This window comes from Peromyscus maniculatus, chromosome 13 (assembly GCF_049852395.1).
Source record: "Peromyscus maniculatus bairdii isolate BWxNUB_F1_BW_parent chromosome 13, HU_Pman_BW_mat_3.1, whole genome shotgun sequence".
Classification (NCBI taxonomy): domain Eukaryota; kingdom Metazoa; phylum Chordata; class Mammalia; order Rodentia; family Cricetidae; genus Peromyscus; species Peromyscus maniculatus.
In genome coordinates this window covers 51,175,352-51,187,837 of record NC_134864.1, presented here as the reverse complement: position 1 = coordinate 51,187,837, position 12,486 = coordinate 51,175,352, and the positions used below count along the sequence as shown (strand labels likewise).

Genomic DNA, 12,486 nt, shown 5'->3' with positions numbered 1-12,486 from the left:
TTGCTCATGCAAACAGAAAAAGTTAGAGATACACAGTGAAGCAGGTTCAGATGGAAAAAAACCTCTACACAGGTTACAGTGTGTTTAATAATGTGTGTAGGCTTAAGGGGAAAAAATGGATACAGATAATCATAGAAAAGTTAGTTTAAAAATAAGTAAACTCTTTAAAGAGAGAGTGTAAAGTAATAAAAAAAAATAAGCCACATAAGAATGGAAAATACACAGGGAGTCTGGAACCTATATCGTGTCTTGTTAACTCTGAATTTTTTAAATGCTAATGTACAAAAACAATAGCTCCTGAGAGACACTGGATTTTGGAAACTGCTAAATTAAACCAACCTCTATATTTTTAAAATGTCTTAACTTCAAAACGGAAGCTGGACAATGTGTTGCATTGGGGGAGGAGGTTATGCTTTTGATGCCATAAGAAACAACAGGCTGTGTATTCCTTCCAGATTAATAGAGATCAGATTTGACCGAGGGAGACCTCCTGGGTGTCAGCTACAGACATGGGGGAGGAAGCCAAGAAAGACTACAGGACAGGTGACATGTAAGCTGAGGGAACAGCTCTGAGATAAGATGAGACATGATTAATCTTGTTGGCTACAGAGTCCTGTGACTTATTATTACATGCCATCTTTTCATATGGATGGATAGAGATTTATATTACAGTTTGGTTATACAGTTCAAATGGACTTATAAAGCTACAGATGCCTTTTACCTGCTCAAACATAAAACAGAAAATCATCTTTAGCTGACTGGTGCACACTGCACATTCCATACTGTGTTAATGCAGATATGCGTGTTTCCTTTGAAAGTTGATGTGTTTTCAGAGCAGGGGGACCAGACACCAATGAAGGGACAGTGTCAGATATCAAATGGGCTGGCCTCTACTCTGTTGGATATTTATGTAAACCCCAAGTATTTAAATAAATGACTAGCTCAGGCCGTGAGCAATATTTGCTGGCCCCACCAACAAAGGTGTCACTTGGCTTGCTCACAGCGCACCGACTGAACTCTTTTCTTTATATTGCTAAAGCAGTCACTAAAAGAAACTTTTCTTTAGTACTTATTACTAAATAGTTGAACACTTAGTATCTACAGAGCCTTGACAAATGCCTCCTTTATAAAGCACACTGGGGAAAGCTTACGTGTGTCTTTCATATCTGAGGGTTTCTCGGATGGACCATGCGACCTGATATGGCGAGGCCTGATCTGAGTCCTCCAGCTCTTCTCCGCTCTCTTCAGACCAGTCCAACCCTGCAGCAGACAGTGGGAATGACAGGTTAGACAAAAAATAATTTACTTGAGATTTGCACTGAGACTGGGGAGACAGCTCATCAATAACAAGGCACCCACTCACTGCCGAGCCTGACTACCTGAGTTCGAGCCCAGGGCCCCACATGGCAGATTAGCACCAACTTCCACAAGTTGTCCTCTGACTGCCACACGTGTGCAGTGGCACATATTATCCCTATCAATAAATAAATGTAATCAAATTTAAAAATAATAAAACCCGGACAAAAAAAGCTGTCTAAAGCCTGGCAGTGGTGGTGCACACCTTTAATCCCAGCACTCGGAAGGCAGAGGCAGGCAGATCTCTGTTAGTTTGAGGCTAGCCTGGTCTACAGAGCAAGATCCAGGACAGCCAGGGATATACAGAGACCTTGTCTGGAAAAAACAAGCAAGCAAGCAAACAAACAAACAAACAAACAAACAAAAACAGGCTCTTCTACAGTCTGTAGCTAAGAGGTTTGATGATAAAACTTATCCCAGGATGGCCTCACACTTCTGGTGGTGGTTCTATGGGCTGGGATTATAGGTGAAAGCTACCATATCTCGCTACTCTATGTGTGTGCATTGTGTGTGCATGTGTGTGTGTGTGCGTGCGTGCGTGCGTGCGTGCGTGTGTTTGCATGTTTCTGTGTGCACAGGGGCACATGTGTGTGGCTGTGCATGTAGGTACATGATCATTTGTGTGTATATATCAACCTCAGGTCATTCCGTAAGGGTCATCCACCTTGGTTTTTATTTCCATATTTATTTTTGGTTTTTCGAGACAGGGTTTCTCTGTGTAGCTTTGGAGATTGTCCTAAAACTCACTCTGTAGCCCAGGCTGGCCTTGAATTCACAGAAATCCGCCTGCCTCTGCCTCCTGAGTGCTGGGATTAAATTACTGTTTCTCAGTAATTATATTTTTTAATTTAGAGGGTATCCTCCTGCACATACACATATGTGGAGGTCAGAGGACAGCCCGGTCTACAGAGTGAGTTCTAGCACAGTCAGGACTACACAGAGAAACCCTGTCTTGAAAAACAAACAAACAAAAATGTATCATATTTTTTGTCCTTGATTAAAAAAAATCACAGTACCCAGCACTTGGGAGGCAGAGCCAGGCGGATCTCTGTGAGTTCGAGGCCAGCCTGGGCTACCAAGTGAGCTCCAGGAAAGGCGCAAAGCTACGCAGAGAAACCCTGTCTCAAAAAAACCAAAAAAAAAAAAAAAAAAAAAAATCACAGTGAAGCAAGGGGGGGGGGGGCGGCGTGGCGGCGGCGGCGGCGGTGGTGATGGTGGTGCATGCCTTTAATCCCAGTACTTGGGAGGCAGAGGCAGGTGGAGCTCTGTGAGTTCAAGGCCAGCCTGGTCTACAGAGCAAGTTCCAAGACAGCCAGGCTACACAGAGAAACCCTGTTTCAAAAAACCAAAAAGGACGGAAGGAAGGAAGGAAGGAAGGAAGGGAGGGAGGGAGGGAGGGAGGGAGGGAGGGAGGGAGTGTCTAAAATACATAAGGCCTTCAAGTGAACTTCACTTCTTTACAAAAATGTATGATGATACACACTCAGCTTTCAAAACATGACATTTGGACAGGCTGTGCTGTACTCCAAGAATGGACTTCATAATATACTTTGTTAATCACTTGGAAACAGCACAATCAAAGAAACTGAGCTCCCAGTACATATATGAGGTAAAATTATTCAAATATCAAAACATTATACATTAAAATGTTGAAAAGTCATACACTAAAACAATGTTTTTTAAAAAAGACCATCATGGTCAAAGCTGTAATGTAGCTTACCTAGGACAGGGCATGGCTAGAATGCACAAAATTCTGGGTTCAATCCCAACATGACCTAAAACCAGGGTTGGTGGCACATGCCTGCGATCCCAGCCCTTGACAGAGGAGGTAGGCGGATCGCAAGTTCAATGTCATCCTGAGATTCATGAGACCCTGACTCCAAAACAGAACAGTAAAAAAGGGTAAGGAAAGGCAGACACAGTGGCTCATGCCTTTCACCTCAGCATCTGGAAGGCAGAGGCAGGTAGGTAGATCTCTGTGGGTAGGAAGCCAGCCTGATCTACATACTGAGTTCCAGGCCAATCGGGGCTACCTGGTGAGAGACCCTGTCTCAAGAAAAAAAAGGGAGGGGTGAGCAAAGTAATTTATATGTCCAGGCAAGAAAAAGTGCCAGTGCAGTCACTCAGCAAAAATGGCCCTGGGAGACATCAAGACGGTGGGTTTCTCCACTGTCAGACTAACATCAGCAAAGCAGACCTTGACCTTGGCCTCACTGTCTCCTGTCCTAACTTAACGGATAGAACCAGCCCAGACGGCCATAAACGTGAACCACAGTCTGGCTTTTTCTTAGTGCTCTTCACTGACTTGAATGCAGACTAGGAAGGGTGACCAGTGTGCATTACAATATCTGTTTTCTCCAGAGTCTTACATCTCTAATATGCTTAGATTTCAAAACACAAAAAAGCAAGCTGAGTGGTGGCGTCATTTTAATCCCAGCACTCAGGAGGCAGAGGCAGGCAGATTTCTGTGAGTTCGGGGCCAGCCTGGTCTACAGAGTGATTTCCAGGATAGCCAGGGATATACAGAGAAAACCCTGTCAACAACAAAAATCCACAAAAAAGTTAAATGACTTCTGGTAAACTTCACTTTGTTCAAAATCTGAGTCGGGTCCAGTAGAACAGTCTGTAGCCTCGGCACTGGGAAGACCGAGGAAGGACACCAAATCAAGGACTAAAGAGCCTACAGAGCACTAACAACAAACGAAAACCCAGGAGCCGGCCGGCCGGGCCGCTTGTCACTGTGCCTGAGGTCCTCAGAACCCATGTGAAGGAAAGAGACAGCTCTCCCTAACTGTGCTGTCCTCAGCATGTGCTCCGCGGCACCCGTACATGCACACAGATACACACCATAAATAAAGGTCCCCGAAACAAGTCACAGTGAGGAGGGGGAGCCTTCACAAGAATATGAACTTTGTGGAAACAGCTCTAGCGATCAGTAAAGGTTTCAATAAAAATGGTGAAAAGGCCAAGAAATAAATACAAAATATACTGGTTCATAAAACATAGACAAGTATTCAGCTATATTACTAATACTGTCTGTAAATCCCAGAGTCCCTAAAACTTTCTCAGGAGTTCCAGATGTCAACGCTACTTTCAAACTCTGACTAAGACACTGCTTGCACTTACACACTCACACCTGCGTGACACTGGGAACAGCGTGAGTGCCATGGTGGCCACTGCTGCTGCCTCACCACGAGTCGGCCTCGGGCTCCTCACAAGGCGCCTCTGGTCGCTGGAAAGACCCACAAGTGGCAGGAGCTAGGGAGTTTTACTACAAGAGCTCTTACTTGTTACAATGATTCACTCATCACCTCTCAACCCCCAGACTGTCTAGCACGCTGGACCCACGACTAAGCAGAAAACCTCCATGAGGCTCCTCTGCTGTGTGAACAAAGACTGACGATTGGTTTAGTTGTAACTTGGATAAGCTGCTTTCGTTTCACGGAGTTTAGTTTTAGTTTAGATTATCTTCGTTTTGAGGTACAGTCTCATGTAGCCTGGGCTGGCCATGAACTCACTCTGTAGTAAAAGATGACCAACTCCTGATCCTCCTGTCCCCAGACATTTGCCCTACACAGGTTTAGGCAGTGCTGGGGATCACACCTAGTGTCTCGAGATTACGGGTGGGCATCTACCGCATGAGCTAGCCCACAGCCCTCAGGATCATTTGTTTTCATTGATACGTGTGTGTGTGTGTGTGTGTGTGTGTGTGTGTGTGTGAATGAATGATAGAGTGGAGCGCAATGGAGGAAGACACCCTCTGGCTTCCACACTCACATGCACACATGTGCACTCGCATGTATGTGTGCACACGTACATACATGGACTACCCACAGAAAGAGGAGAAGGGCTGCTGAGATGGCACAGAGGTTCAAGACACCTGTTGCACAAGCCGGATGACCCGGTTCCCCTGACCTTCACATCTGCATCACAGCGTAGGCTCTGGTCCCCTTCCCCCACACCATTCATGCAACTCTATTTTTCATTATATATTTTAAGGAAAAGTTAAAGATGTGATAGTCATTACTCTGCTGTGAAGCTAAAGTAATATAAACTAGAAATAACTTAAATTCAGCCATGACAAATTATACTATATATGAAAAAACTATTAACTTGAAAATATATTATGAAGATTTTTAAAGAGGTTATAAATAAGTATTTATAACAGGAACTCAATTTAACCTACTTTAAAGAATTTACCAAGGTCCTAACAAATGGGTATTTAATAGATTTGGGGATATCTTGTTATTTTCTACCTACTACAGTGCAGAAGTTTTGTTCAGATAATTTAGTATCAGGTGAAATAGTGTAGAGTATAAAAGAAAGCCCACCACTCTCATTTACAATAAAATAAAATCCTCTCTCCATTCCATTCCATTCTCCATGGGTCAACGTCAACAGCTTGGTGATGTGTACTCCCCATGTCCTCCTCTGGAACAGGCAAACATCTCCCCACACACATAACCAGGGGGTACACCGAGGCCTCAGGCAAACATCTCCCCCCGACATAACCAGTGGGTACACCGAGGCCCCAGGCAAACATCTCCCCACACACATAACCAGGGGGTACACCGAGGCCCCAGGCAAACATCTCCCCACAAACATAACCAGTGGGTACACCGAGGCTCCTGCTCGCTTCCTTTTGTCTCCTTACTTTTTACAGAACAGAGTCACGTAATTCCTCTTGACTCTCCTCCACCGGTTAAGTCACGTTAAACACAACCCAGTCAGACAACATTCCCTCTCCACAACAGCTGTGTAACCATGTGTAAAACATGCAGCCTGGGACTCATTCAAGATTCCCATTGGTTATTCTCAGATAGTGTCAGACCGCTAATTCTGTAAGTAATGCTACAATAAACTCCGCACATAGATCCTTACATTTCGATATTTACTGCTAGGAAGAAATCGCAAAAGTGAGCTTAATGACTATATATATAAAATATTACATATATAAACTATATAAAACATATTTAAGGGGATGTAGCTCAGCGGTAGAGCGCATATTTCGCATTTATAAGCCGGGCGATGGTGGCGCACACCTTTAATCCCAGCACTCGGGAGGCAGAGCCAGGCGGATCTCTGTGAGTTCGAGGCCAGCCTGGGCTACCAAGTGAGTCCCAGGAAAGGCGCAAAGCTACACAGAGAAACCCTGTCTTGAAAAAAAAAAAAAAAAACAAAAAAAAACATATATAAGTATTTGTGTGTGTATAGTTCTGTGGGTTTTATTATTTTATGTGTACAAGTGTTTTGCCTGCATGTACGTCTGTGTACTATATGTATGTCTGGTGCCCATGGAGGGCAGGAAAGACTTTCAGATCTTGGTAACTAGAGGTACAGATGGCTATAAGCCACCATGTGGGTACTGGGAATCAAACCCAGGTTTCTAAGTATACCTACACAGATGTAGCATACTCTTACATACTCTTAGAGGCCAGAAGAGGGGACTACATCCTTTGGAACTGGAGTTACAGGAGATTGTGAGTCTCACAAACTCAGGTACTCTGGAAGAGAGACAAGTGTTCTTAACTGCTGAGCCACTTCTCAGCAGTTAATTTTTTGAAACGGGGTCTCACTCTTCAGCCCATACGGGCCTTAAACTCAAGTTCAGCCTCAGTTTCAACCTCCCAAGTGCTAGGCACAAATATGAGTCAGAAGCCCCAAAATACTTTGTTGTTGTTGTTGTTTTTCGAGACAGGGTTTCTCTGTGTAATTTTGGGGCCTGTCCTGGATCTCGCTCTGTAGACCAGGATCTGCCTGACTCTGCATGAGCCACCACCATCCCCCGGCCTCCGCTCATATTCCTTCTGCTACCCACATTCTTTACTGGCATTTCTCCTGATATCATATGAAGCAGATAAAGAGTTCTTCCTGTAGGTGGAATTTTAGCTCACAACACATTGAAAACTATGTTCTAGGAGCTGAAGAGAGGGCTCAGCAGTTAAGAACACATACTACTCTTGCAGAGGACCTGAGTTCAGTTCCCAACAGCCGGGGAATCCAACTTCCTCTTCTGAGCTCGGGCACCTGCACTTAGGTGTGAATAAACCCACATAAAGACACAGATATCTACGGATAATTAAAAATAAAATAAATCTTTAAAAATACGTATTATAGCCAAAGGCGGTGGTAGCATGCCTTTAATTACAGCACTTGGAGACAGAGGCAGGTGGATCTCTGTGAGTTTGAGACCAGCCCGGTCTACAGAGTGAGTTCCAGGACAGTTAGGGATATTCAGAGAAACCCTGTCTCGAAAAACCAAAAAAATCAGAACTTTTATCTGGTTCAATGGTAAAAAGCATTTATTAAAAAAAAAAAAACAACAACAACAACTTGAGACGAGCAGTGGTGGTACACAGCTTTTTTTTTTTTTTTTTGGTTTTTCGAGACAGGGTTTCCCTGTGTAGCTTTGCACCTTTTCCTGGAACTAACTCGGTAACCCAGGCTGGACTCGGCGCATGCCTGTAATCCCAGCACTTGGGAGGCAGAGCCAGGCGGATCTCTGTGAGTTCGAGGCCAGCCTGGTCTACAGAGTGAGATCCAGGACAGGCACCAAAACTACACGGAGAAACCCTGTCTCAAAAAACAAAACAAAACAAAACAACAACAACAAAAAACCCAACTTGAATTCAATTCCCAGATCCCATGATGGAAGGAGAGAACCAACTCCTGAAAGCTGTTCTTTTGACCTCCACACATATTCATGCTTACAACACACACACATACACACACACACACACACACACACACACACACACACACACACACACACACTCCATGAAATTAAAAAATAAAAGTTTTGGGGGCTGGAGAGATGGCTCAGAGGTTAAGAGCACTGACTGTTTTTCCAGAGGTCTGGAGTTCAACTCCCAGCAACCACATGGTGGCTCACAACCATCTATAATGAGATCTGGTGCCCTCTTCTGCGAACACTGTATACATAATAAATAAATAAATCTAAAAAAAAATTAAAAAATAAATAAAAGCTTTATCTTTTCATATTTTTCAATTATGAGAACTATCACCATTTCTTCAATGTTTTTGGGGGTTTGGGTTTCACTACAAAACCCCGACTGTCCTGGAACTCACTAAGTAGGCCAGGCTGGCCTCAAAATTGGAACAATCTTCTTGCCTCTGCCTCCCAAGTGATGGGATAACAGTCATGTGGCACTGTGCCTGGCTTGTTCACAGAGAAGAAAGACCTATGATCACAGAGTAATGGTGTTATCACAGTAAGACAGTGATAAAGTGTCTACAGTCCACACAGTATAATTAAATGTACCAAAGCTGAAGCGGGAGCATCCTTTGAGTTAAGAATTGGCCAGTCTATGCAACATAGCAAGACCTTCCCTAAGATACCAAGAACACGCACGCAGATCCTGATCTTAGAGGATACAACCAAACCCAATCATCTTTTATACATTGCTGTAAGTATTAATGAAAGCTATGACTGTCTCCATGCTCAGAAAAGCAAAGCTAATCAAACTTAGCACATCACCAACAAAAGAAAAACAAAAATACAAAGTAGGAAGGGGATGGGTAAGGGAGAAATGGGTTCACTGGAAGAAAAGGCAATGGGGGGTTAAATATAGTGAAAATACATTATATGCTCATGTGAAATTATCAAAAATCATTTTTAGAATTTCAAGAATTAATTTTCAAAAGTTATGACAGAAATTCTAAATGGCCAATAGACCCGTGGCTATTCACCGGGATCTCCCATGCAGGAGCAGACAGGTGTCTATTCACCAGGCATCTCCCATGCAGGAGCAGACAGGTGTCTATTCACCAGGCATCTCCCACACAGGAGCATGTTCACTGTGAGTGGTCTCCTAGAATACACAACAGCTGTGACAGACCTGTCACGCAGCCAGAGACACAGTAAAGGCGAGGCCAACTCACCTAAGTGAGGGAACAGGTCCGCGTCCAGCTGATGCTTTTGGGTACACAGTTTCACCAGTCTCCGCAGTCGGCTTATACAGGAGAAGTGTGGAGAGAAGGCGGTGGCTTTCATGAGGATTCGGTCAGTCCTGGGGGCGTCTGAGACGGGAGCCCGACTGGAGGATGGAAGGAGGGGCAGAGGCCTCTTGTGGGAGGCCTGCCTCGTTTGTGCTATCGAGTGTGTGGTGGGGGCCACTCCCTGCATTGGTAGGCTGGTGTTCTGAGGTTGAGGTGGCTTGCAGACTGAACCCTGCGGTGGCGCTGGAGGTTTTGAAGAAGTGGATAGAGGTGACAGGTGGGCGTGCGGCTGCGGAGGCGCGGGAGGGGTGCTAAAGTGCTCTTGCCGAACTTTCAAAATCTCTGTCTCTCTCTGGCGCTGCCGGTTCTGAGCCAGCTTGCTCTGCAGCTTCTTCCTCACAGCTGCCCCTTTCTTTAGGTCGTCCTCTTCCTCGTTGAAAGCAAAGGGGTCTTCCAACTCGGTTTCCAGGTAGTGGAGAGGGACCCTTGCCCCAGGTGGAGAGAGGGACATGCTATCCAGTCCATTGGGCATCTTCAAGGCCAACGTGGGCACCGTCAGGCTAAACGCCATGGCATCCATCTGGTGCCTGACCTTCACCTCATCTACCGGATCATTCTTTTTCTTCCTTTCTTTTTTCGGGATAAAGCCGAGTACCTGCAAGTGGCTGCTGCAGTACCTGAGAGAGTGCACACGTGTCAGAGAAGGCTCTTTACACACACACATACATACATGTAGAAATGCACACACTGCAAAACCGGAATCCTGATACACACCAAATCAGACAGCCAGACCAGGTGTGGCAGCACAGGCCTGTAATCCCAGCACTTGAAAGGGTCAAGAGGATCAGGAGTTCAAAGCTAGCTTGTAGACCCTATCTTTAGAAACCACAACAAAAACAGTCATACAGCCAGCCAGCCAGGCGGTGTGGTGGCGCATGCTTTTAATCTCAGCACTCGAGGTGGAGCGGGGTGAATTTCTGAGTTTGAGGCCAGCCTGGTCTACAGAATGAGTTTCAGGACAGCCAGGACTACACAGAGAGACCTTGTCTTGAAAAACCAATGAAACAAAGCAAAACAAAAAATGTACAGCTGGAAATACGGTAGCACAAGCCTATAATGCTAACGCTTAGAGTTAGGCAGGAGAACCATACGTTCAAAATCAGCCTGGGCTGCACAGCAAACACTATCTCAAAACGAAATGGGAAGAGCAACTGTCATTATTCTCAAGCCATCCCCAACCAAGGTCTACGTAACTTTGATAAGGCGCATGATTGTTCAAGTGCAGAGGTCACCAGACAAAAGCAGGTCTGTCCACCGGTCAGCGGCCTGCCTGGACACTTGGCCACTATTTCTCACACAGCTTTGTTCTTCTCTATTCACAGCATACAAAATAACTCATCAAAAGTCTGAAAAAAATCACCTGAAAGTTTCTTATGGAAAAAAGCATTATATTCCAATGCTACTAAAGTTCCTGGAGAGTCTCCAAGGTCATGTAACATAACCCTGACACGTGCCACACACACCCACACAAACGCCAAAACATACACACACCAAATACATATATACCCACACATACACACACTGACACCACATAAACACACCACACATGCGCGCGCACAGACACACAGACACACACACACACACACACACACACACACACACACACACACAACACGCAGAGGCAGGGACGAAGAGTGGCTAGTGGCATGAGCATCTCAGTAGGCAGAGATGTGAGAACCCGGACTGTCTCCTGCAGCACTAGCTGAAGTAGTCACTAAAATAATTCAGGTAACTCCACTACATTTACAAAAGTGAATTTGCCCAAAAACACTTCCCAAATGGAAACTGACCAAATGGGGTATAAAAAAATCAAAGTTCATGATGACTTCAGTAACAGGCAAGCTACCTTTGTAACTTAAACACCATGAAGGATACAGTCCCTGTACATAATGAGAAAATAAAGACCTGTTATACCAATTAACCATACTAAAAACCTATCAAGGGTCTGTGGAACAGAATATTCTCCAATCTGTATTCTTCACACAGTTCCCACAGCACGTTAACAGGTGTGCCATCCAAATAGTACCCCACACTTAAGTCAATTTGGAAAATTATAGCTTAACCAAAATGACATAATAATTTTGTTGTTGCTTGTTTCTGCTGAAAAACTTCTCAAAGAATGATGTATAATAACGTGTATTATGAAGCTCCAAGAGGCAGATGTACCCTCTAGAACCTGTCAGTGTTTCCCAAAGCTGTCTGAAGGAGAGACCCACTCCTGAAGCAAGCATGTGACATCTCTGCACAGCACCGGGCAGATCATACATCATCCTACATAAAAGAGACTCCTAGGCAGGGCAGTGAGGAAGGCGGGGTCAGGAAAGACTAGTGACGAGGAAGTTAAAAAGAAGAAGAAACAACCCTGGGTACGGTGTACCAGCCTTCAATCCCAGCACTTGGGAGGTAGAGAGGCACGAGGACCAGGACTTCAGTCATCTTCCTCTACACAGGCAGTTCAAGCCCAGTCTGGGGGACTTGAAACACAGGATCAAAACAACAATCATAGAGGAGAACACAGTGGTCACACACAGTGGTACACTCAGAAGCCCAGCTCCTCAGAACACCAAGGCAGGAGGATGACAAGTTTGAGGCTAGCCTGGGCTACATAGCAAGAACTTTATCTCAAAATAAAAAAGGGCCAGGAGAAGCTGAAGAGATGGCTCAGGAATTAGGAGCACTGGCTGCTCTTCCAGAGGACCCAGGTTCAATTCCCAGCACCCACATGACAGCTCACAGCGGTCTGTAACTCGAGCTCCAGGGTACCTGACACCCTCACACAGGCAAAACACCAATGCACGTTCTTAAAAGGGGCGAGGGGGCAGCCAGGAGGGTAGCTCACCGACAGGGCAGGGCCTGGGTTCAACATCCGGGACAAAAGAAACAAAACAAATGTTCTTCAGCATTTGATGGAAAGATTGGTTTCTTACCAAAGAATGGTAAGGCAGAACCTTAATTTTAACTTACAAGTCAGGGCAAGAGAGGTGGCTAGGCGGTTAAGAGTATTTGCTACTCAGTCCTGAGGAGCTGGGTCTGCGAACAAACACCAATGCTGGGCAGCTCACAAAAGCCTAACCAATCAACCATCCCCCTCAGGCAGAGAGGTGGATTTGT

General features: G+C 45.1%; 1 protein-coding gene across 7 annotated transcripts in view; it reads right to left on the bottom strand.

The window, feature by feature from the left end:
• The window catches only part of Ino80d (INO80 complex subunit D), a 71,746-nt gene that overhangs the window by 31,520 nt on the left and 27,740 nt on the right, over positions 1 to 12,486 (bottom strand). For all 7 annotated transcript variants that reach the window (XM_076550270.1, XM_076550266.1, XM_076550271.1 and 4 more), the window contains 2 exons: positions 9,259 to 9,992; positions 1,152 to 1,260 (listed from right to left, as the gene is read on the bottom strand). In XM_076550270.1, the coding sequence (XP_076406385.1) occupies positions 1,152 to 1,260; positions 9,259 to 9,992 (843 nt within the window). The remainder of the gene's footprint in view (positions 1 to 1,151; positions 1,261 to 9,258; positions 9,993 to 12,486) is intronic.